Genomic DNA, 24,995 nt, shown 5'->3' with positions numbered 1-24,995 from the left:
TTTGAATTAGATTCCTGATGCTCATCAGCAAAGAAGGTAGGGAAAGTCTCATGGAGCATCTGTGTCCTCACACCGCAGCATGCTTACTTCATGGATGCATGATTTGAATAGCACGGAGAGGGCAAATTCAGGATGATTTTTGTGTAAGCCATAAGAAAGAACTGTGAAATACTGGGTACCTTCCTGAAAAATTGTAAACTCCTGAGTCAAGACTGGGAATTTTTCCTTCCCAGGATTGTGGATGTATCACATTTCTATGCCAASGGTGCTGGAGATGCAACCTAGCTTCTCAGAGATGCTGGAAATTCCGTCCTTCTCCCCCCCACCCCATTCATGGGAAGATCTGAAGCCCCCTCTCACCTGCTGAGACAGCTCTAGAGAATCTCAGTCCACTGAGAGTTCCCCAAGAAACCATTACTCTTCCCAGTGGGAACCCTAGGCCACCCTTGGGGCTGCTATTTCAGAGTAAGTAAGAGCAAGATCTCTGGGAAGAGGCAGTGGACAGGGTGGCAGGGGTTGTGGGCTGCAGTCGAATGAGCACTGGGCTCACCACCCCAGGGCACATGCGTTTGCCCTGAAGCTGTGTTCAGGGCCTCCCTGGGTGATGTTTCAAATCCAGCTTGTCTGTTGATGCTGTTGGGCTGAATCTTAAGTGAGAAAAATCATCACGCGTGCACACACACACCCGTGACCCTGGCCCAAAACAGCCTGGGTGGAGGTAGGACACAGACCTCAGCCTGGGATGTCTGGGCACAGGCTGCTCTCATGGGACATCTGGCCTTTGAGGCCGTTCCGGGTAAATCTCCCTGTAGGCCCTGCCAGGGGCCACCGTGCCCCCCCCCCCCCCAGCAGCTCTGTGCTGCTGGGCCTCCCCTGGCTTCCCCAGAACGCCTGAAGCTCAGAGCTTCGTTCCCCCGCCCCTCAGGCCCTGCCTCCGCTGCGGGACAGCCCCAGGAGGGAGGGCCGTAGCAGGCCAGGCCAGCCCCTGGGACTCCCAGGGCAAGGAAGGGTATGGCGGCGCTACTAGCTCGTGTTGTGCTGCTCACTGGCTCCAACCGCGGCATCGGGCTGGAGCTGGTGAAGCAACTGCTGAGTGGGCCCCGGCCCCCTGCCTGGATCTTCGCAACATGCCGGGACCCCGAGGGGCCACGCGCCCAGGTCAGTGTGCGGTGCCAGGGCTGCGACCACGGCCTGCTCTGCCTCAGCAGCAGTCGGGCCACAGGCAGCTTGGCCAGCAGGCAGCGCCTTCCAGTGCCGTTMAGCCTGGCCCAACTGTGGGACAGCCTTGGCTGCGGGACAGGCTGGGCTGTGGGTGGGACCCTAGCCGTGGTCAGACCCTAGCTGGGAGCCAGACTTGGCTGTGGGCGGTCCCCACCTGCAGTCAGACCCCTGCTGCAGGTTAGACTCCCCCAGGGGTCACACTCAAGTGTGAGTCAGACCCCAGCTGCAGCCTGGACTTGGCAAGCCATGCATCGGGGGTGCTTCTGCATCAGGGTCAGGTATTGCACAGGTGTAGCTGCAGGCCCAGTGTACTGTGCTGCCCTTGGAGCTAGGGTGGGTGCTATATCTCCTCAAGGCAGCAGGCAGAGGAAAAGTGACCTGGAGCTGTACTGTTAGGCAGTCTGGAGGTGCACAATGCTCTGCCATGTGGGGCCCCGTGCTCTGAGCTCACTGGCTGGATGCAGTCATGTAGTGACTTCTGAACAAGTTGGCAGTATCTCTGGGCATGGGAAGTTGCTATTAGTTACATAGAATCATAGAATCAGTAAGGTTGGGAAGAACCTCAGGAGATCATCTAGTCAAACCTCCCCACTCAGCAGGGTCACCTAGAGCATGTTAGACAGGGTTGCATCCAGGCAGGCCTTGAATATCTCCAGAGAAGGAGACTCCACAACCTCTCTGGGCAACCTCTTCCACTGCTCCATCACTCTCACAGTGAAGAAATTCCTGCTCACATTCAGGCGGAACTTCTTGTGTTCCATTTCTGCCCCTAAAACATGCTTAGATAACTTCAACCAAAAAAAAAAAAAAAAAAAATCATGTTCTGAATTACACAGGAATCTCATGCCTCTTGTGCACTGAGTGCTGCCTGCAGTGCGTGTTTGATATCAAAGTCCCTTTGAAAGTCTCTTATGCAGCTGACAGAGGTGAGAAAAGAGAAAGCCCATACTCTCCTTGAACTCCTCTGCTGAGCTATTTGAGATTATATTGTCAGTGCTGCAACCAACCCTCCTCCTTTCCCCATGCATTGTAGTCATTGGTTCAGCTTGCGCAAAGTAGGGTCTGACTCTGTGGCAGCTGCAACTGTCTGATCTCATGGGAGTCACAGTGATGCTGCTCTTGKCAATTCTGTGATATGCTACTGATCACCACAAAATCTGGCAGTTGATGAGCTGACAGCCCATGGAGTCTGAAAGAGTCATGGGACTTTTCCTCCTCTGCTTTCCACCTCACTGAAATATGAGACACATACATGTTATTTTAGTAGAAAATCATGGGAACAAAGCACCATGATACTTCCAGTTTCCTTTACTTCCACCAAGGCCAGTTTTGTTTTTCCTGCATATAGTCAGCTCCACTAAAATATCAGGAGAGACAACTGCTATGACATGGCAAGCTCTGGCTAATTTTTTGCTACCTCTTCTCACAACTTGGCCATGTGCAGGGGCCAGCACAGAGCATACRGGAAGCATTCCTTAAAGAGTCCTTGGGATGGTGTGCTCTTCTCATGCCTGCTGCCTGCATTATTCTGACTTGTGAGTAGTCACAGTGCAGTGAAACTAAGGAACCCTGCTGCCAGCTCAGAGGCAAAGAACTCCTGCTGCTGCTGGTGCCCAAACTGAATGGGTGAAAGCTAGCTCAGGTCCCTCATTTTTGCCCCATTCTCTCAAAGGACTTGTTTGCAAGTCCCAGAGCTGATTTCTTCCAGAGGGTCACTGTGCATTGCTCTCAGGCACAGGATACTTGCTTTTTTAAACCTTGTACAGCTGAGGCAGGGTGAGGGCAGCATTTTTGAGGTGTTACTGAAGTCAGTCACCATGGGACCCAGAGAGTAGGGTGACCCTCCACCAGGTCAGAGCCATACTCACTCCTTCTGCCCCTTCATGGCTGGATCAGATTTTGGGGAATGGGTGGGGCTAGACTTACCCCAGGGAGCTGAGAGATTCTCGAGGTCAGCAGCTGGACAAAACACTTTATGAGAGGAAAAATGCCTGTTGGCCACTGCAAATTCTTTAGAAGTATTTTTTATCACTTTCTGTGCCCAGAGGGAATGTGGGAATGCAGACCCTGATGGTGAATCACAGAGCCCCAGGGAACAACTCTGCTCAGACCACCACCAGGATCAGTGACTCTCTCACTCCACACTGGTAGGATGAGCGCAAGGGATTGCAGCAGCTTATGAAACATCACTGATTTGCATTTCCTCTCTCACATTCTCTGTGGGTTTGTCTGTTAGAGATTTTAAATAGTTATAAAAGATAATCATTACAGCCAGGTTGAACGTAGTGGTTTGATTTCAGTCATTTAAAACCTACTGTACTGGAAGAAGGCAAAAAGCTGTCAAGAATCACAAAGCTGAAAGTTTAATTTTGTATTTTATCCTTTTTGAAAAGGGCTTCTGAACCTTTTACCTTTGGGCAAAAGTAACCAATAAAAATTTGCAAAGTGCTTCATTTCACTTGAGTGGGCAAGATGTAGTGTCCAGAGCAGAATGGGTTCTGGGATTGTGCTGTATGGATCTAGGTAAGACTTCCTCAACCTTCAAGCCTTTTGAGTCTGACAAGGCACTTAGGACAGTGCTCCTACCCTCTTTGATCAGTGCTGCTGAACATGGCAAAACTCAGGGGTTGATGACCTAGGAGCACACAAACCATTCTTGGTCCGGGTCTGTGGAGCTCTTGCTCAGTCCTGCAGCTCCCTATTTATTTTAAACCTACTTTCTCAGGGTTTTCACAGACAAACTGTGTCATATGATAAAATATACTGTTTTAAGCCAATTACAAGAAAAAGAAGTGACAAATCTCCAGGTTCTTTTAGAGGAAGCATATGTTACTGTGTTTGTAATTCTTGTCCCTGCCCCATCTTCATGCGGATCTGTGTCTGGCATGTGTGTGAAGGTGCTTTAGGTGCAGACCCCAAAGCTATGTTTGCTGCCTTCACGTTCATCATCCAGGCCCAGCTGTTCAGCAGGTGACAGCAGAGATTGGAACAGGCATGGATTTGCATAACCCACTGCTCTTTAGCTAAAAATACCTGAATGAAAATGCAGGGACAGTGAGTTGCTGGAGGTGACTACGATGCTTGTGGTGRGAAATGTTGAACAAATTGGAAAGCCAGGAACAGGACAATACAGGGGTTAGTCACCTGCAGCAGCAAGAATGATGCACAGCATCAGGAATGGCAGGAATGTACTCCTGCTCATTCCCAGACCCGTAACACTTCCAGCAGCTTCTGGGAGACTCTTCTGGTCTTATTGCCGGTTGGCTTGCATCATTTCCCAGGTAAGCTGGTCCTTAATAATTTGTGCCCATCCTTTGCTGTGGATCTGGCTATGTTGTGCATGTAGACCCAAGCAGCCTTTGAAAGAGTGGCCACAGCACCTTGCAGTTGTGACTGCAATTTGCTCTGCGCATGTGGCTATTGTGTCATGGAGCCTAGGAAATCCCTGAGCACCTAGACAAGCCCCATGTGCAGCCACTTACAAGTGTTGACTAATCTACTCCCTCTGGCCTAGGAAGAAGGCAAGGCCCTCTGCAAGATGTTTCTCTTAGGGTGGATGATGATTGGTACCCTGATTGTTTCTGTGTTTCCTTTTGTAGGAGCTGAGAGATCTGACATCTAGGCATCCAAATCTGGTTCTTGTGAAGCTGGGTAGGTGCACTCTGCCTCTGAGTGGACACATCACTGCTAGCCACAGAGGCCCCATTTTTTCCCTTCTCTCCCTTCCTCCCCACCTGCCAGCTCTGTATTGGGCTCCAATTCTTAAGAGCTGCCCAACACTTAGGCTTCAAGTGCCACTACCAAAAGCCTAGTTCCTCTGGACCTGCCTCAGCCTCTGCGTCTCCCTGCCCCCAGTACCATTCTCCATGGAGACCCTTTGTCATGTGACCACAGGACTGGGAGACACTTGAGACTAGTCCTTGGCACTTGCAATTCCACTAGCAGAATTGTTGCTTCCTTGCACTTTGATGCAACTGAGTCATGTCGACCCCAAGTCTCAGATATGCCTGCAAGACTAGGAGGACTTTAGGAGAAAGGCAACTCCCTTGAAAAGTTGTGTGGCTGTCCCAGACCCTGCATGGGGCTATAGGTCCTGCAGAGCAGACCTGACAGGTCCAGTAGGACCTGACACGGCCCATGTGGGGACTGTTCCTCCTTCCACTTTGTCTGACGGCTCTTCAGAAATTATGTAAGGAGAAACTTTGTCCACTAATGGGAGGCCAGGGCTGCTAGTGCCTATCCTGACACAGCAGGGAAGGCACAGCAGCACTGTGCCACCACAGGCTTGTCTCCAGGGTGGCTTTGCCCTGTGAGATGCCCTGGAGGGGGCCCTTGGGCTGATGGTGGTGGGGCACCCTGAACTCATTCTATGGGATGAAGGAGACAGCTGTAGGACTTGTTGGAGCCTGTGGGTTTGAGAATGCTCTGAGATGGTTGCACAGCACCATCTGGTGTCCACAGATGGGAGATCACAACGGTCAGGACACAGAGTTGTTCAGTGTTGTCTCCTGCTGGGCRCCTTGGATGGACCCTGGATGCAGAGGTTACAAAAATACCTAGCATTCAAAAATCAGATGTCCCTCTAGCAGGGGTGGTGGCTGGTCAAGCCTTTTTCTCAAGCACTCCTGCTAAGCCCAGTCAAGATGAACCTGTTGATGACCAGCTGTAAGTGGTGCCAGGAGCAGCTCTTTTTGTCAGGTTGTACTGTCACATGTGTGAGARTGGGCAGTCCTGGGGATTCATTCCTCTGCACCAGGAGCCCAGTTTGAAGCCCTCCCCTGTATGGAAGGGTGCAACCAGCACTGGACAAGCCTGTTAGCATCTTTGGCCTCTGTGACTGGCTCTCCCAGGAGAGCAGGTGTTGCTGTAGGACAGGCACTGCTTTAGGATTGCAGCCTGTGCAGCAGACCCAGAGCAGTCTGAGTGTGCCATGGTCTGGCCATCCACCATGACTTGAGTAAGGGCCTGTGYCTAAAAAAGTCCAGTCTGTGGTTTCCACAGGAGCATCCATCACTGAGCATTGTTGGTCCGCAGTCAGCCCCAAGACTCCTCTGGCTCTACAAGGAAATGGAGACATCACCACCTGTGGTGGTGGAATATCAGGTCAGCCATGGCTCTCAAACGCTGTCCTCTGTCTCTGCAGACGTTGCAGATCCCTCAGCCATTATCAATGCAGTGAAGATCGTGGAGGGGAAGCTGAATGGCGCAGGCCTGAATCTGCTGATAAACAATGCTGGCATTTATGCCCCAGTGACGCTGGAGACAGTGGACTCTGAAGAGATGATAAGGGCATACAAGACCAATGCAGTGGGGCCACTGCTGATGGCCCAGGTAACACTGGGGCAGAAGTCACCACAGAGGGGGAATTTGGCCCAGCTGAGCGTAGCTGGGTCTGTAGCCTGAGATACAGAGAGCATGGCTGCATGCACATCTCTGGAGGAGCGTGCAGCTGATTGAGACCTGGAGAGGGGCAGCACAGACCCTGCAGGACAAACTGCCTTTGTTTCTCTGGTGCTACAGAGTCAGAATATTATGCACCATTTCTCTGTGGTGAAATCAAAGCCAGGGCAGGGAGCTAAACTGCATCTTTGTGCTTCACCCTGACAGCAGCTTCTGTGGTGCAGGAGCTTCCCCCTTGGTACTGGAGCCATTTGGCAGGGAGTCTGGGCCTGGCTTCCATTTCCTATGTCTTTGGCCACACACCTCTTTGCTGTGGTCATGGTAGAGATCCCAGATTACTCTGCAAAGGGCCCTGGGATGGAGGGGGCAGGGCCACTGCAGCAGAACACCCTGGCTCCCACTGTTCCTCCTCATCCTCCCTGCTACAGAGAAGCTGAGCTGCAGTTGCCAGAAGTGGGGCTAGTTCAAGGCAAAGGAAYCCCATGATGCTGCTTCTCCTCAGGCATTCCTTCCCCTGCTGAAGAAGGCTGCCCAGGACAGCACAGAGAAGGGACTGAGTTGCAGCAAGGCAGCCATCATCAACATCTCCACCATTATGGGGTCCATCCAGAAAACATCTGAGTCCTTCCACAAGCCTGTCATCTCCTATCGCTGCAGCAAGGTATGGAGACCAGCAACCTGCCTGCCCTCAGGGGCTCAGCAGGAGCAAGAGCTAGCCCTTGCCAGGCCTGGTCTCTTGGCAGCACCTGAGCTTGTGACATGGAGGGGCTTAACTGCACCAATTGCAACCTGAGTTCTCTGGGCATCTCTGTGCGCAGCCCCCACCTGGCCACTGCTCACTAAAGGAAGACACATGCTCTGCCTTTTCTCCTGGAGACCTGGCATTGGATTTTCTCCTTTACTTTGAGGCAAACATTGGAGTGGAGCCTGGTGTGTGGCACTTTCTACTGCTAAGCACTGCTTGCTGCTTATGCTCCCTTCCTTTTCCAGGCTGCCCTCAACATGCTTACCAAGTGCCAGGCTCTGACCTATGGGGAAACCGGAATCCTCTGCGTGGCGCTTCACCCTGGCTGGGTGAAAACCGACATGGGCACCCAGGAGGTAGGTTCTGGCTGGGCAGGGGTGAGGGGGCCCACATAYAGGATCCAGCCCAGGAAACTCACATTCATGCTTGAGCTGTCTCAGGTTGCCAAGACTGCTATTGGGAGGAGGGATGCATGTGAGAAGGAGCTGCCTGCTAGGCCACAAATTGCCTGGGTCTGTGCTAAGGCTCTGTAGAGCCTGTATGCACTAACCAAGAAATATTTCACTGTAAGGGCACGCTAGGAAATAACATCAGCACATGTCCTGTGCCAAGGTGGCACATCCAGGGCTAGTAGAAGATCTGTTTAGGAGGGTAGAGGCTTTGGACAGCAGAGCAGAGAACCTGGATTCAGTGGAGCAGGGGTGAACAGAGCAGCACTTTCCTACCCTGCACCACCTTCCTCTGAGAGCTGCAGGCCTAGGAGGTCTCCAGTTATCCTGTTCACACTGCAGGATTCGTGTTTTGGGGAGGGCTGTCACTGCAGCCCTGGAGGTTTGAGAAGCCTGCATGTAGCATCACACTTGCAGCAGGATGGCCTGCTTAGATGGCCTGCTTGACTAAGCTGTTGTACATGGTCCCTGCTCACAAAGTCTGCAGCTAGTTTCCTAGCCCAGGCCACCTCTCTCTGAGCTGCCAGTRAGTGTGTGGTACCTGCTACCCTCTCACATAACTGACCTGTCCCACCTTCTGCGGTTCTCACACTGAGTTGGGGCAGAAGGAGCCTTGCTGTGGATGTGCATAAGCTGAGTGAGTGCTGGTGGATGGCCAGCGATGGCTATAGCATCTCAGTCCTGCTCCTCACCCATGCCTTTTGCTGGATCATTGCAGGCTGACCTGACAGTGGACACAAGTGTGCGGGGGCTGCTGTCTGTACTGCCGATTCTGTCTGAGAAGCACAGCGGGAGCCTGCTCAACTGGGAAGGCAAAGCTATTCCTTGGTGAGAGGCAGCACAACACACACTGCCTGCGCCTGCAAGAGACCACACAATGCCAGGAGACTCTAGGTATACTGAATCTCCTGCTCAGCCCTCTGTGGCCTTCAAGTAAGCTGCCTGGGATGGACCACCCCACCCCAGGCACGTGGGACAGTCTGTGATCCCTGTGTTGGAGTTACTAATAAACATAGTGCAACCAATAGTACCTGTGCCTTCTCTCACCTGCAGTGTCCCTGCCAAGGCTGTCTCTACCCTAGCCTGAAGCTGGCCCCTGCAAAAAATAATCTGGCATTATAGCAGTCTGTCTGCCTTGCCTTGGGATGCTCTGAACACAAGAAAGGTCCAGGAGCAATTTAACTAGCACAAAGCCCTATTACCTTCCACGGCCACTGAGTGCATATGGCTCAGCCTGGTTTCTCCATGCCTCCACCAAAGCCTGCCACCAGCACAGCCTCTTTGCTGCAGACTTCTTGGAGGGTCTTTGAGTTAGACTCAAGGTCCTTGAGAGCGGCTTTGGGGATAGAATGAGAAGCATGTTATCACCATGCTCCCGTTTTGCAGTTTCAGGCTACCATCCGTTCCAGTATCAGAGCCACAACTGGGCGCAGTACCCCTGGCTGGAGGAAGTTCAGTCCTATTGGGAAGTACAGCATGGGAATGGCTTCTGCCATCTACCTTAATAGCATCTACCTTAAAAACTGACTTTCTGCAGCAGATAGGGCTTCTCCATGAGTTGTACAGCCCTGGACATCATGAATTTGCCCAGGATGTGGTATCACCCCCAAAGAAAAGGATTTGGGGGGCAATACTTGATTTTCCCAGCTTCAGAAAGCTGGAGGGCTCTTCCCCTGCCTGCATCTTCTGGGAAGAGCTTTTTCCTGGGGAGGATCTTGGGGAAAAAGAGCTGGGGACTCCTTCAAAACCAGGCCAAGTTTCAGGTACATAGAACTACCTGGATTGCAGGAGAGGAAAGCCCAGAGTTCTCTACTGCTGCTTCTTCCAGAGGCTACCACATCTCCTGGCTAATCTTGAGATGTGGCTGAAGCATTGCTCTCCCTCTGGTCCTGGGCTTCTCTGGGGTCATACCTTCTCTGCAGAAGGGATGCAGACTCCCCTCACAGGCACACAGAGCATGAGGGGCAGATTGCTGGGCTGAGGCCTTGGCTCTGCCCTGCTGAGGTGAGCTGACAAGCTCTGGAACAGGCTTGCCCCTCCCTCCCAGGTGAGTCACAGGCGGTGAAGAGGTTTTCCTCACTTGGTCTGGTTCCTCCCAAGCCACTGGCAATTTGGCAGCCTAACAGTTGGGAAGGGGGACAGCAGGGACCACTTGCAGCCTAAGCCACAGCCCATGCCTGGGAATCTGGTGCTGTGCATCACATGGGCTATCCTTGCTTTGCTACAGGGATGAAGTTCCTATGGCTGCAGGTAGCAATGCTGCCAGATCTCATGGGCTTGTGTCCATGGCTCCATGTACCGTGTTTCCAGCAGTCCCAGGCAGTCATGGTGCCCAGCCAGGCATGGAAGGAGAGGCAAACTGCCCCTACCAAGTTCAGGGGTGTTAGGACCACCTCTGGATGGAGAAGGAATCCCTTATTTTGCAGGCACTTTCTCAGGCAAAAGGATGGTTTCTTTCCAGAAAACAGGAGCCAGGAGGCCTGGATTCCAGCCSTGTTCTTTCCCAGAACTGGGGCTCTACTTCTCTATCCCTATCATGGGGCTAATGCCAACTCCTACAGAAGTACAGAAGCACTCCTGTCCTAGTTGCTCCACACAAGCTAGCTGGAGCCCAGCCAGCTGCTGTGGGCTGGCTCCATGCCTATCTTCCCCATGTTTATCTCATCCTGTGAGTTTTCTCCCTCTTGCCTCAMGTCATGTGCTAAGCACTGGTAGGGAGGGCTATGCTAGGGATTCCACCACTGCTTGCAGGCAGTTTATCACCTGTAACCCCACTCTGATACCCAACATCATTGCCAGCCCCAGGAGACAGATGCAGTTTCTCTCCTGGCCAAACATGGAGAAATGGGATTGATAGAAGGTGGGACAGGCTCCATCAGCTCCACTGCTGGGACTGTCTGCAATGATGGTGATGGTGAGCACTAGGGCATAAAATGGCTGCCCATGAGCCATGGCAGTGGGGTTTTGGCTAAGCCTGGGCAAAATGCTAGAGGCTGGCAAATTGATGAGCACCTCTGTCATCATCCCCACTGGGAATGGAGACATCCCAGCACAGGCAGGTCTTCTGGGAAGTTGGCAGCCCTGTGTGCTCCAGGAGAGCCCAAGCCAGGAGTAGGAGGTATGGGAAGCTGTGTAGATGAAGCCTATTCTTGCACTTCTAGAAGCTTGGCTGCTGGGAATGAGAACAAGCCTCAAGGCAGTGTTACGTGTTGAAGTACCCTGAGCAATTGCCTGTAGGAAGCCCAGCCCAGCAGAGTCTTCCATTCTGGCACTTGGACATCCCCTGTGCAGCAGGTGAATTGCAAGTCCCATTGGCCCCAGTTTTCAAGTAAACAGGAGACTAGGGCGAGTGCTACTCAGACTCTGTCCCCCATCATGTCTTCCAGGGAAACCACAAACCTCTTCTCCCAACAAGGAGTCATCTCTGGGTGCTTTGTCATCCCAAGGTAGGCCAGCTGCTCCCCAAGTCTTACACTCGGTTCATCCCAGGGAGCTGGGACTTGTCCAGAGCTGAGTTTCCAAAAGCTATGCCAGTCATGGTACCTCAGAGACCAGGGATGCCCAAATACTTTGCTCTGGGATGCATGTTCACTGGAAAGACCAGAAAGAGGCTAGATCTTCTGCTCAAATGCTTACCAAGTGGTGTTGACTTTTCATTTGCTCTTGTTCTGAGTGTTTGTGCTTTATGCAGCTGATTATATCCCCATTTCCTCTCCTGCCTGATGTTTCCTGCCTTTAATCCCTTTTGCTCGCTTTCCCTTTGTGTTTGGGCTTTTCTCCCAGCTCTGGRCGGTGTCAGATCTTGGTGGTCCCCTGGCCAGTGCAAGGGGCACTGAGGCTGGTCACATACTCATGGCCTCTCCACTCAGCTACACTCCCTCGCCAGGACAGGAACAGAGCTTATGAGGAAGGATGTCCTGCTGGACCTTGTCCTAACCAGTAAAGAAGAACAGGTTAGAAATTTGAAGGTTGGGGGCAGCCTTGGCTGCAGTGACCATGAGATGGTGGAGTTGGTGACCAGACATGATGGTCTTTCACACAGGATCATGCATGAAAGAAGTAAGGCAATAAGCAGGATTGCAACCCTGGACTTCAGGAGAGCGGACTTTGGCCTCTTCAGGGTCCTAGTTGAAGTAATCCCATGGGTTACCCAGCTGGGAGGAGTGGCTGATACACCTGAGGGCTGTGCTGCCATTTGGAGAGACCTGGACAGGCTGGAGAGCTGGGTGGAGAGGAACCTCATGAGGTTCAACAAGGGCAAGTGCAGAGTCCTGCACCTAGGGAGGAATAATCCCATGCACCAGTACAAGTTGGGGGCTGATCTGCTGGAGAGCAACTCTGCAGAGAAGGATCTGGGGGTGCTGGTGGATGACAAGTTGACCATGAGCCAGCAATGTGCCCTGGTGGCCAGGAAGGCCAATGGTCTCCTGGGGTGCATTAGGAAGAGTGTTGCCAGCAGGTCAAGGGAGGTGGTCCTGCCTCTCTGCTCAGCCCTGGTGAGGCCTCCTCTCGAGTACTGCGTCCAGTTCTGGGTTCCCCAGTACAAGACAGACATGGAGCTACTGGAGAGAGTGCAGCGTAGGGCTATGAGGATGATCAGAGGGCTGGAGCACCTGCTCTCTGAGGAACGGCTGYGAAAGCTGGGCCTGTTTAGCCTGAGGAAGAGAAGCCTGAGAGGGGATCTTATCAATGTGTGTAAGTACCTGAAGGGAGGGTGTCAAGGGGATGGGGACAAACTCTTTTCAGTTGTCCCATGCAACAGAACAAGAGGCAATGGGGCAAAAACTGAACCACAGGAAGTTCCGCCTGAATGTGATCAGGAATTTCTTCACTGTGAGAGTGATGGAGCAGTGGAAGAGGTTGCCCAGGGAGGTTGTGGAGTCTCCTTCTCTGGAGATCTTCAAAGCCCGCCTGGATGCAACCCTGTCTAACATGCTTTAGGTGACCCTGCTTGAGCAGGGGGGTTGGACTAGATGGTCTCCAGAGATCCCTTCCAAACCTACCCATTCTGTGATTCTGTGAACAGATTTCTTACTCAGTATGCCCACAGTTTCATCCTTCATCTGTGTCTGCCCTTTCTGGACCCTGTTGTGTTGTGGAAGGATGATTGGCAGTACCAGTACTTTAGTGGCAGTGAGAGACAGCAAGGGCTGTGGCTGAGCATTCTTGGAAAACCTGCTGACGTGTGCCACCTCATGCACCATCCTTTAACAGGACTCAGAGTAGGCACATGAAGGATAAGCTCTTTCAGGCCATCTAGTACTCTGTAGAAGCAAGCTGGGAGAGAGCAAGGATGACTCAAGATCCATCTGCTTTTAGCAGCTAAAAGCAGGKTTTCCCTAGCATGTCTCTAATTTGAAGTTGTTGGTTGGGAGCAGATTAGATCAATTTTGCCCTGCCTCTAACAGGCACATCAGCACTGAGGACCCAGCTCCAAAGTAATCAAAGAATTTCTTCTCTCAGCTGATGGTTGCACCTGCAGTGCAGAAATAAAAAGAAGAAACGATGCTGCAGAGTTCCCCAAAGTAGCCGGGAGTACACACCTCCAAAGCACCTCTTCCTGTTCCTAATGGGGARCAGCAAAGAGATGATGGCGAGAGTCCAGCCTCCTCACAGCCAGGTCCAAGATCTAGAGGGGCTGCAGTCACAGGAGAAGTTGACAGGTTTGCAGAGCATCCTGAAGCTGAAACCAAGGTCCCAAGAAAAACAACCTGTTGGAAGAGACAGACAGTGGGGATGACAGTGAGGAGCTTGGTCACCATCGCAGGCAGATGCTAGGGAATGATGGGAATGTGGGGAAATCTGGACCACAATCTGGAGGGGTCCTTTATATGGGGGCTATACAGGGCCTGTCTCCCCCAGCCCCACTGGCATCCTGAATTAAGCAAGCCCCTCCATCACCCCCCACAAGGCAGAGCAGTTTTGGCTGTCCTGTCAGGCCCTGTGGGCTGCAAGATTGTCTGGGAGCAATCATGTCTATCTGCTCTGGTGAGCCCAGTGCTGATCGAAGACCCAGGGACTGACTTCAGGGAACACCTTACTATCAGGAAAGACCCATTTTCCAGGCCTTCCATCAGCTGCAGCCCAGGAGCCACTGGCAAAGATTGTTGCTCTAGGAGCTGTGGTCAGAAATGCCCATGGGGTTGGGACTGCAGTGGGAAGGACATAGGGAGCCCCAGAGCAAACATCCAGGGCAGAGATCTGGGGCTCTGGATCAGCACAAAACTATCTTAGAGAGATGGCATCCCATATAAGAGTGGGGAGAACAGTACATGGCAGAACCCTTGTGAAAGCAAAGCCAGTTCCAGGAAGTGATGAGTGAAAGAGACTGGGAAGGAAAAAAGGCTGTTCCTATGACATGGATCTGACTACCATGGCTCTGTGGGAGGTGGAACAGCAGACAGGAGGAAGGTCAGAAATGGCCAGTACATGAGGAAGTGCTGGGAGATGCAGCCCAGCAGGCAAGAGGAGTGATGACCAGTGTAACCAAGGCAGCTGGTCTGAGCAGCTCTGGATGCAGCAGACCTCAGCCAGGAGGGTAAGGACAAGGAGTATGGGCAGATATAACTGCAGGAACCTCAGCCAGGACCTGGAATCCCACTCACGTGAGGTTGTGCCTACTTCCAGCTGGAACGGCTCTTCATTCTGCCAAGGTGTGGACGTTGTTCATAGCATGGGCTAGCAGGATACGCACAGTGCGGATGACTCTGCACTGGGAAGCACCTCATGTGTGTGGCTCAGAGTCCCAGGTAATCATTCCCAGAGCTGCAATCCTGGGGTCCAGCAGAATAGTAGACTTTCTGCATTGCTTGAAATGTGGGCATGACCTGGGCCCTGGTGCCTGATGTGGCAGCAAGGCTGGGAAAAGCAGAGAAGGGTGCTAGGGCACAGGGCTACCATGAGAGCACTAGGACCTGGCCCAGATGCATACTGCATGCTGATGGGAGGAAGCACATCTTGGTCCCTGCGGTAAAAGAGCTGCCAAAGAGGTTGAGTGAGGCCAGCAGATAACATGCTGAGGCTTCCTCCTGCACTGCTGCAGCTGGGGCCAGGGTTACTCAGCCACTATCAGGCTCTGCAAGGCCCATGTGCATCCCCTCTTCCTCTCATGGTATTATTGTTAACTGGGAGGAAGCAGCTCACCAAATCCCACCTCAGGTTTAACCCACTGCTGCCCAGCCTGCTGCTCTCTGCTCCATTTATCCAGAGCTGGGAAGGCTTCCCAGCTACCCTGGCAGGTTGCTACAAAGCCTGTTGCTGGATCAGTAGCAGAAGCTTACTTCAGGCCTTACCTCCCTGGGGCCCAGTAGCACCCTCGTGGCAGGTCTCCCCCAAGTCTTCCAAGGGTGGGCTTGTTAGTCTATCCCCCARGTACCCTTGCAAGGAAGGATGCTTGTGCTTTTTTCTTTCTGTAGGGAGAGGAGTTCCTGAAGGATTTACTTGTGTGTGTTTCTCTCCTTGTTTTTCTCGCTGTYGTAGCTAGTTGAATCCTGCCTGCTGCTTCATCTGGAAGCCTCCCTGGCCAGCTGGAGAGGCACCACAGTGGYGACGGCTTTACATTGAGCATGCCCAACTTCGCATAGATTTAATTTAATATTTCACAAACAGTTTGGAGAAAAGCTCTTTTGAGGAAGAAAATTGTAACACTTCACCTGCTTCATTTAAAGAGACAGGACATACCTGGACTGTACTGGCCTTTACTACCTACCACTTCTTGGATAAACAAAGATCAGATACCATTTGAGGAACTTTCTCTAAGCCACCTCATCCTCCTGCAACTGAATAGTGCCAGATTTGTTGCCCCTTTCTTGTCTGCTGGGGAAGAAGGCTTGGTGACCCCATGAGCACAGCTTACCTTCTACACTGTGGCTGTATAGTCCTAGTGCTGGCCACTGTGGAGCTGCATTTCTTAAGCATCRGTGTCCATGTGGCTGAGGCCAAGCAGAAGCAGAGGTATGTTACCTGGGCCTGTTAGGGTTGTCATGGAGCTGCTCTGGGCCACTGCCTCCCCAGTGATGTGCCAAAGCAGCATCACTGAATCTGAATGGTGTATCTAGCATATGTGGGTTGCAGCAGGATGTTTGTCCTCCCTTACACCTCCTTTTGCAGCCAGAGGGAGGCTAGCACAGCTGGAAGAGCCATGCCTTTGCCAACAGCATGCTAGCACAGCCCACAGTGCCATAAAGGGGATGGTGCTGCTAGACCAGGCCTTTGGCACCCCTCTTCACCCAGCATCACAGGATGCAGACTAGCACTGGCAGACAGGCTGGCTGAGTCACTGCTGACACAACCATGGGCCTCTGCTTCCAGCACTTGCTCTCTGCCAGGGCTGAGAAATTGCCTGACTCCASGGCTGGGATCTGCCAGTTCAACCTTGGTGACCCACACTTGCTGGCCCACCTAGCTGAGCCACCCTGCATCCTGTGGCTAAGAGCCCTCAGCAGTCTGAGCTGGGACATGAGGAAGTCTTGGGGCTGGGCAGCTCAGGGGAGAGGTGCAAGCAGCCCAAGGAAATGATCCAGGCTCTGGCCTTGGCCCACATAGGGGACTCCTGCTTGGGAGAGCCCTGCCACACAGGTCAGCTCGGCTCTGTAGGGTCCTGCTGTTCTGTCAGTTGCAAGTCAGCCTCTCCCTGTGGGAGCAGAGGCCCATACAGGGCACAGCAGTGCAGATCTCTCCTGTGATCCCTGGTGCTGCTTTCCCCCTAGCACCTGCCAGGCCTGAATTTCCTGCTGTTGCAGGATGAGTTTCCAGGTGGCTGCACCCTGAGTTGGCGCTGTGCCAAGCTGCCAGGAGGCCTGTCCTGAGCAATGTGTGTGCACTGGAGGCCATCTGGACAGCAGATAGAGTTAAATTGTCCAGAGCATGCCACAGGCTGGGACAGCCCCCAGGCCTCTCACCTTCCAGGGCTCAGCCCCAAAGCAGGGTATGGCCCATGACATCAGGGTGGTTGTCCCCCCCTACACATCCCTTGATCCCTAGGACATCACCACCCAAATGCCTCTGTGTGATCCCCCTGCAAACCTGAGGACTGCACAGATGTTCCCAGAGACCAGGGTATTCATCCATGCAGCCCGGCACTTCTCCACATGCATGGACCTGGATGTGTGGACCAGATTCTCATGACCTGGATGAAGGGACACAGTGCCTCCTCAGCAAGTTTTCTAATGATACCAAGCTGGGAGGAGTGGCTGATACACCTGAGGGCTGTGCTGCCATTTGGAGAGACCTGGACAGGCTGGAGAGCTGGGTGGAGAGGAACCTCATGAGGTTCARMAAGGGCAAGTGCAGAGTCCTGCACCTAGGGAGGAATAATCCCATGCACCAGTACAAGTTGGGGGCTGATCTGCTGGAGAGCAACTCTGCAGAGAAGGATCTGGGGGTGCTGGTGGATGACAAGTTGACCATGAGCCAGCAATGTGCCCTGGTGGCCAGGAAGGCCAATGGTCTCCTGGGGTGCATTAGGAAGAGTGTTGCCAGCAGGTCAAGGGAGGTGGTCCTGCCTCTCTGCTCAGCCCTGGTGAGGCCTCCTCTCGAGTACTGCGTCCAGTTCTGGGTTCCCCAGTACAAGACAGACATGGAGCTACTGGAGAGAGTGCAGCGTAGGGCTATGAGGATGATCAGAGGGCTGGAGCATCTGCCCTATGAGGAACGGCTGCGAGAGCTGGGCCTGAGGAAGAGAAGCCTGAGAGGGGATCTTATCAATGTGTGTAAGTACCTGAAGGGAGGGTGTCAAGGGGATGGGGACAAACTCTTTTCAGTTGTCCCATGCAACAGAACAAGAGGCAATGGGGCAAAAACTGAACCACAGGAAGTTCCGCCTGAAYRTGAKCAGGAATTTCTTCACTGTGAGAGTGACGGAGCAGTGGAAGAGGTTGCCCAGGGAGGTTGTGGAGTCTCCTTCTCTGGAGATCTTCAAAGCCCGCCTGGATGCAACCCTGTCTAACATGCTTTAGGTGACCCTGCTTGAGCAGGGGGGTTGGACTAGATGGTCTCCAGAGATCCCTTCCAAACCTACCCATTCTGTGATTCTGTGATGGTTTCTGTCATAGCCCTTTCTGGGGCCATGGAGCAGCATAGCAAGGCGGTCAGGAAGCCAGCCAGATTGTTTGGTCCAGGACATGGGCCCAGCGGTGCTGCTTGTGCCCTTCTGGCCCCACTCTGTGTATGGCACTGCTACACCCTAGAGCACTTGTGCACACCTTCTTGGCTTGTTAGCACTCAGAAAAGGACTGAGATACAGTGGTGGCAAGGAGAGATATGCAAGGGATGGCGTAAGCACTTGCAGGATGTCCTAATGTCACTTCACCCAAGTCAGCATCTTCCATCCTAGAGTCCTTCTTTTCTCTGTCTGCAGAGGACCCTGCAGAGCGGGCATACTGGCAAAAGGACATCCTCTCCTTCCTTGTCCCCATGAATCCACGAACTTAAGCCCTCTCAGTACAAGGCTGCTCAAGGTCCCAGGCTGACCTCTCTGCTCTGCAGCTTTGAAGCAGGGCTTCAAAGGGGCACTTTCTTGAGTTTAAGAGTTGCTTGGCCAGGTTTTCATTCCAACTAGCAGCACAGCATTTCAGGAGCTCAGATCAGCTTTCTCTCCAGTGTCACTCTGCTTGGAGCCAGGGAAGTGCCGCTGGGGAGGAACTTGGCTTCTCCTGTTTGTTATTACAGGATAAAGTTACCCTTTAAAGTGGAGCCAGTTCTGTCAGGGCTGCATACCATCTGCGAATATCACTGTTCCCAACAGCTCCCATACACTCTTTGTTATTGTGCTTGCTCAGTGCCGTCACACTCCCAGACATTGGCTCAGCAAGGGAGACACAGATTGGGGGGATCTAAAATGATGTTTAGAGGCTTTTTTCCTCTCATGGAAAAGCTGAAATCAGAAGCAGAAGACCTTTCTCCAGAGAAGGACAGCTCTCCTAGCCTGAGGCACACAGAGAAGGAACAACGAAACAAACAAACAAACAAAAAGAGCTAGGAGCTATGGAATGGCAGAGGGAACTGGCTGTGCCAGCTGGAGGATTTTGCTGTCCCCCAGGAGAATGGCTGGGGATACTGCCCTCACTGGGATTCAGCTGAGGACTATTTCAAGGGAGTAAACTGCTGGTTTCCACCAGACAAATTGCTGTGCATAGGCTGGGTAGCAGCATACCACTAGCACCCATCCCACCACCCTGGCTACCAAGCAGGGCACTGTAGTCTGGCATCAGCTCACCACACAGAGCTAGCTCCTGGAACACAGTCAGAACATTTCCTTTCAATACGAGGCCAAAAAGAGGGATGGTTTCCCCTTTAGAGCTGTGGTCCCCATCCTTAGTGGTCCAAATCCAGGAGACCTTCTTTTCCAGTGACCTGACAGGGTCTCAGCCTCACTACTGTCAGAGGCTTGCACTCATCAGCTGCAAAAGCTTTCCACCAGATCGGTGTGCTGGCAGCAGCAAGCTCTAGGCACCCCGCCGGCCTGCCAGCAAGATCGCTTTACATGTGGTTAGCAGGAATGCTCTGCATTGGCTTAGACCTCCACCAGTGTCAGTGAGCCCTGACCTGCTTGATGCATGGCTGTGCGAAGGGGAGGTGCCTCACCATCCTTGGACTTAGCAGACACGGGAATTCCTTGGCAGTGCCCTGGCAACCCTGGCTGCTCTGGACCCTCTGAAAGGGGATGAGGGCTTGCAGTGCTTGCTCAGGGCTTGACACCTCTATGCTCAGGAATGACGTGTCTCTGGGGTGGAGGGGAAGGAAGCCAGCCCAATGGAGCTGAGCCAGGGAAAGCTTCCTGGTGGGGAGCTCCAAGCTCCAGTGTCTTTTGTGCTGCTGCAGATGTCTCTGAGCAGGATGGAAAACAGAGGCCTGTGCAATCCATTTACAGCTGTCACTATGTGAATTCCCCAAGCCCACATCCACCTGCCATGTGGCATCCTATGCTGCCTGGCAGCTCTGGAAGGAAAATGCCAGCTGGCTATGTAGCACCAGTCCCCTGATGCTTAAACCTCAGCGGGGTGACAGAGGGAAGCATGAGTCATACCTGGCAGGAGAATATTATAATTACACATGTAAACAGAGAGCTGGCTCCAGCATACCAGAGTATGTGATGGTTAAAGGGAATTGGAGCCACAGCCCTGGCCTGGTGGCATTGACACATGTGTCAGAGGCATGTGAGAAGGAGCAGAATGTGTTAGACCTACGGAGAGCAAGAATCAGCCTGTTCCTGCCCCATCCTAGGGCCCAGGGGAGCAGCAATTTGGAGGGAGGACATGCTACTGGCACATGTTCCCTGTGTTACCCATGTTTCACCAGCGGCTTTCAGCAAATGATTTTGTCCCTGGTCTGTGTGTGCCTGGATGATGCCACTTTCTTTCAGGGAAGCCCTTCCCAGTGGGAACCACTGGGACCTGGCAGGGCAAATCGCTGGATGATTCAGTGTCGGATCAGCTCAGGGGAGTGTTATGGGGAAGCTCACTGGGCCCTGAGGTCTTGGGCCACAGGCCACAGGACAGGACAGGACAGCATGCTATGTCAGTAGGATGGTCAAGCAATGAGACATGGAGAGGCTGGGCTGTCTCCTTCCTTGGATATTTTCAAGTCCAGACTAGATATAGCCTGGAGGAACCCAGCCTCACCTCAGAGAAGATCGTTTTTTGAGCAGGAAGTCCCTTCCRACCTGAATTATCCTAAGATCTTACCATCACTTCAAGGATTAGGGCTGAGAGGGGCTGGGAGATGCATCCGAAGACAAAAAAAATTCCAGAGGAGGATGGAAATAAGGGAGAAGGATGGTGATAGTGGATACCAGAGAGCACTGCACAGTGATGTGCTCTAGCTAGATATATGTCCCTGTTGCTAACATGAAGGTGCTGCAGGCTGTCCCTGTGGGTGACACAGGCCAATGCTAGCCCTAATGGGTGCTGCCCGTGGTCAGGGTTGTTCTTGTGCTTTTTAGCTGGTGGGAATCACAATAAAAACTTTTGGAGAGCCCACYCATAGCAGCTGCACAGGTCTGTGTTCTCACATGTCCCACGTGTTGTGCTGCCCCAGGAAGCTGGGAAARCTATTTCTTGGGGCTGAGTGCATTCCAGTGTGTATGTTTGCGCATGGATTTGAAGTGTGCAAGATGACTTCTCCCATTAGAGTGCAGCTCTGGCAACCCTGCCAGCCCGGGGCATGCAAGGCTGCGAGCACCAGGGTGTTTGTCCGAGCTGAAGGCCTGGCTGGGGGCGGTGGGGGTCCAGGCCTGGAGCCGGGAGGCCACGAGCGGCGCGGGGCGGCGCCGGGGACCGCGGCGAGCAGCAGGGCCGGGCGAGCCGGGCAGGGCCCCACCCCGGGGCGGGCGGTGGCTGCCGGCTCCTCCTTCGCTCCCCGCCGGCCTGGGGAGCGCGGCCGGTTCGTGTGGCGGCGGTGGGACCCTGCGGCCATGTGAGTGCGGGCGGCGGCGGCGGGGGGGCGGGCCGGGCCGGGCCGGCTACGGGCCCGCGGCGCCGTAAGTCGCTGAGGCCCCCACGGCGGCGCTCTCCGGGCTTCCCGGGTGGACGCTGGGCCCAGTGGCGTCTCGCAGGCCGGGGTCTGGCAGCGCGCGGGGCGTCGCCAGGCCCTCGCTCGGCTTGGGGCCGTGGATTGAGCGGGGCCCCGGGAGGTCGGGCCCTCTGCCGTACACGCAGTGGGAGCCGGCAAAGGCTGGCAGCCGGGACCCGGCCCCGGGCTGTGCCGCTTTCTCCCACAGGGGGGTTGCTGCAGCCACAGGGCTGGAGCAAGTATGGAGCCAGTTAGCCAGCCTTTTACGCTCCTTCCTCTTTGGTGTATGAATAGCCCCTTTGAGAATTGCCTGGGGAGCTGATGCTTTGGGTTGCATGTTTCTGGACAGTCCTGGCAGTAGCCAGTGAGCATAGTGAAGCTGGCTGGGTTTGCTCTCCTCCAGCCCTTTCGTCCAGCACCCTGGTGAGGGCACGAAGCCACAGCACTGGGCGGCATGCCTTGGGATCTGGCTGTGTTTTAAGATCAGCCCCCATTGCTGTTCCTTCCTTGTCCCTGCCATGTCCCAGTGAAGCGCTGGCCCCTGGGGATTAGGCAAACTCCCTCTACCAGCTCCAGGCGCTTGCAGTGCTGTTCCCTCCTCTCCACATACTTTGTCCCTCTGCTGTGGTCAGGAACCAGTATGCTGGTGGGAGCTCTGATGGGCTGTGTGAAAGTCTGCCTGTCAGGGTGTAGGAAAGACCTTACAGAGCTGGGGGTGGTGGCAGGGCCCACTAGGCTGGTGCAAGCACGAGTACMACAGCAGAGTGCTGCTCTGTTTTGAGCTGGCAGCCCGTTGTCTGCGCTGTGCTGGTGACTAGCCTYCAAGGAGGAGAAGGCAGGGCATCATGTAATCAAAGCCACCAAGCAGCTGCAGCATGCTGGAGCATGGGGTGTGGAATGCTTGGCTCCCCTTTGTCTGTGGGTTCTAGACACCGTGATAGCAGCCAGTGCATCTGCCTCCTTCACAGAGAAGAATGGAGTATGAAGACAGAGCTCCTGAGATGCCCGATGTGTCCGGTGGTACCAGGTTCAGGGAGAATGGGGCAGCTTGCCAATGGTCGTCTTGTGGTGTCAGGAGGGGCCTCCCTGCGTCTTGGTTTCCACAGAGCTGGGGTGAGCTAGGAAGTGGCCAAGTCCATGTGCCAGTGCACCTGAGGATCGCTGGGCACCTGCTCCCCCCATGCACTTGGGATCACTCAGGAACCTCTTTGTTCTGCTGCATACTCCTGAGCGTGTGATTCCCCCCTGGGTTTTTATGTACCTTGTTGTGGGATCCAGGCTGAGGATCCAAGGTGTTCGTGTAGCAGCTGATGCAGTGAGTTGAGTCTTATCTAGTGTGATGCTGAGTGTCCTGGCTTGCAATGCAGCCTATGCCCTGCATGTCTAGGAGAGCAAGCCTGCCCTGCTGTCCATCTCTGCCAGCTTCCACATCACTGGCTCTAGTTGTGTGTGGCTGAGCCRTGTTCTAGACTCATTGCTGGGCTTGTTCATTACCTCAGCTTCCCTGCTTGGTGTCAGATGGTCCCTTAGGGGCCACGGGAATCTTATGAATCATGAATACTTTTGGAATGATTACTCCAGGGTGTGCATGAGACATTTCCTATTGTGCTGGAGTGGGGATGAGTGCCTGGTTGCAGAAGACAGCATTGTCCTGGAGTATGGTCAGCTCCATGTTTATCCTCCCAGGCTGTGCTGGAGCTGAGGTTCAAAAGACTGCCTTCCCACTGTGGAGGAGGAAGGTMAGAGAGGGGAAAGTGGGGTGCTATTGGCTTGCAGTCTACTGCTGGAGAATCCTGGCTAGCCCACAGTGTCCCTCTGTAGCTCATTGCTCCCCTCTGCCCACTCTGGGGGCTGAATGTGATGCAGTTGCTATCTGCCAGCTCTAGGCTTTCTGAATTTGCTGCAAAGCACAGGATTGGATGCCTGCTTGCCAGCCAGAAAGTCTGGTTGAGCTGACCAGCACCCTGTGCCAGCAAACACGATGCGAGTTTGTGGCTGCTCTGGTTTTGCTGGCATTGGTGATTTATTTCTGGAACTGGCAGGCAACTGTACAAGGTGGCTACAAAGCAGGGACAAGCATAGTGGTGGCCTAGCTGGTCACCTGGGCCTGTGTGCTTGCAGAAGCATGGTGGCAGGAATAGAAAAGGGGCTTGTGTCTGTGAGGATACAGTGGAAGCCTGGGCCTTGTGATTGCTCTTGGGCAGCTGTCTGCCTGCCTCCAAGCAGAGTTGGAAGCTGTAGTTGGGAGGTTGCTTCCCCTTTGGAGGCAGGGAGGAGCAGAACTGGCATCTCTGGACTTTGACAGAGTTTTGTACTGGCTTAAAGAACAAGAGGAGAGCCAGCAACCTGTGATGGAGAGCAGGCAGGGCTGGTAGTGGGGGTATCTTTGGCTTCACTCTTCTGGCTTACCAGGCATGTCACAGGGGCAGGCAGATCTCAGTGCCCTACAGAGAGGGCTGTGGATGGCCAAGAAGGAATGAGCTGATGGAACTGTGCCTCAGACTGCTGCTGATGTGAGCTGTCCCTGAACACTCTGGGGAAGGGTTTCCAGCGTGGGTTGGAGGACCTGCTGGCACAATCTTTTGCTGCTGCAGGCCAGTTCTGAGAGCAGCCATGGCCTCAGTGAGTCAGCTGGAGCTGCGGGTCTTGTTGCTTACACTGCACCAATGCTACCTCAGTTCTGTTAACTCTTTCCCAGGCTGTGTTCCCTCCAACACACACCAAGAGGGGCCACGGAGCTTAGTGCCAGGCCTGCTGAGCTGCAGGTTCAGCTGTGATCTGGAGGGCTGGCAGACTGTGTCGAGAACTAAATGAATTACTAAATGGGACTAAATTTAGACTCTGTCTGAATGGGCAGAGTGCTCAGCATGCGTGGCAGCGCGCTGTCCTGGTGCAAGGCTTGGGAGGCCTGAGGCCGAGAGCACAGCAGGCCAGACCATGGCCTGCACTTGCTGTGCTGCTCCGATGCTGAGCAGGAATGCTGAGCATGCAACTGCTGCAGGATGTACGTGGAGGGAGGCAGGCCTGGAGCCAAGGTCTGGACTCATGCCCTCTGGAGAGAGGGGAGAGGAAGAACTGAAATGGCTGAAGGCCCAGTCTTGAGTGAGAAGAACATAGATTTGGGAAGAGACACGATGTGAAGAGGAGGCTATGTAAAGGGAACAGTGATGTCTGGATGTGCAGCAGATCCCCAGTTGACTCAGGCCTTTTTCCTCTCTGCACAGAGGCAGTCAAATGCTGGTGGCCCAGACTGACAGCCAGTCACTGAGGCTGCCTTGCTTAGGGTAGCCTCAGGTCACTGCAAGGTATTGGTATGTCCCAGCACTCCATGCTGGAGAGGGAATGGGTGACCTGGGACTGACACTGGGGCAGGGTGCCTGCCACATCTCTTTGCCCTGCAGTCAGGGACTCCTGCCTGCATGAGCACCCAGCTTCCCAGCTCAGCAACAGCGTCTGCTGAGAAGCCTCCTCCTTTGGCGAGTATCCAGACCATATGCAGCACCACATGTACTGGATGTGGCTGTGAAGGTTAACCCCTGAGTGTGGGCGGGTGTGAGTGTCATGCCTCCTTAAAAACAGAAATGTTGCTTTGGAGAGCAGTCTGGCCGGGGAGTTGGGTGCAAGGAGAGGGGTTGCTGTGGAGACTCAGGTGGTTAGCCTGCCCTTGCTTT

General features: G+C 53.7%; 2 protein-coding genes across 4 annotated transcripts in view; both read left to right on the top strand.

Moving 5' to 3' along the window:
* The first annotated feature begins 969 nt into the window (after window positions 1-969).
* On the top strand, window positions 970-8,842 carry LOC146587690 (uncharacterized). Of its 2 annotated transcripts, XM_085319162.1 has the most exons (6): window positions 973-1,158; window positions 4,821-4,872; window positions 6,365-6,552; window positions 7,124-7,282; window positions 7,612-7,722; window positions 8,534-8,842. In XM_085319162.1, the coding sequence occupies exons 1-6, from the start codon at window positions 1,012-1,014 to the stop codon at window positions 8,645-8,647; spliced, it is 771 nt and encodes a 256-aa protein (XP_085175288.1). In that variant the 5' UTR covers window positions 973-1,011; the 3' UTR covers window positions 8,648-8,842. The 2 variants fall into 2 exon arrangements, with proteins under 2 accessions (XP_085175289.1, XP_085175288.1); XM_085319163.1 differs by lacking the exon at window positions 7,124-7,282 and having other exon boundaries at window positions 970-1,158.
* Window positions 8,843-21,159: 12,317 nt separating this feature from the next.
* The window catches only part of RIPOR1 (RHO family interacting cell polarization regulator 1), a 37,596-nt gene continuing 33,760 nt past the window's right edge, over window positions 21,160-24,995 (top strand). The window contains exon 1 of one of the 2 annotated variants that reach the window (XM_085319169.1): window positions 21,160-21,228. The gene's annotated coding sequence lies outside the window, so the exon portion shown is untranslated. Of the gene's footprint in view, window positions 21,229-22,968; window positions 23,064-24,995 lie in introns of those variants that run through there. The other variant, XM_085319166.1, reaches the window with a different exon arrangement.

The sequence above is a fragment of the Rhea americana genome, unplaced genomic scaffold, assembly GCF_003343005.1.
Source record: "Rhea americana isolate MKP2758 unplaced genomic scaffold, rheAme1 scaffold_572, whole genome shotgun sequence".
NCBI lineage: Eukaryota > Metazoa > Chordata > Aves > Rheiformes > Rheidae > Rhea > Rhea americana.
Note: the sequence above shows the minus strand (reverse complement) of the source record. Positions and strands in the feature narration are given on the sequence as shown.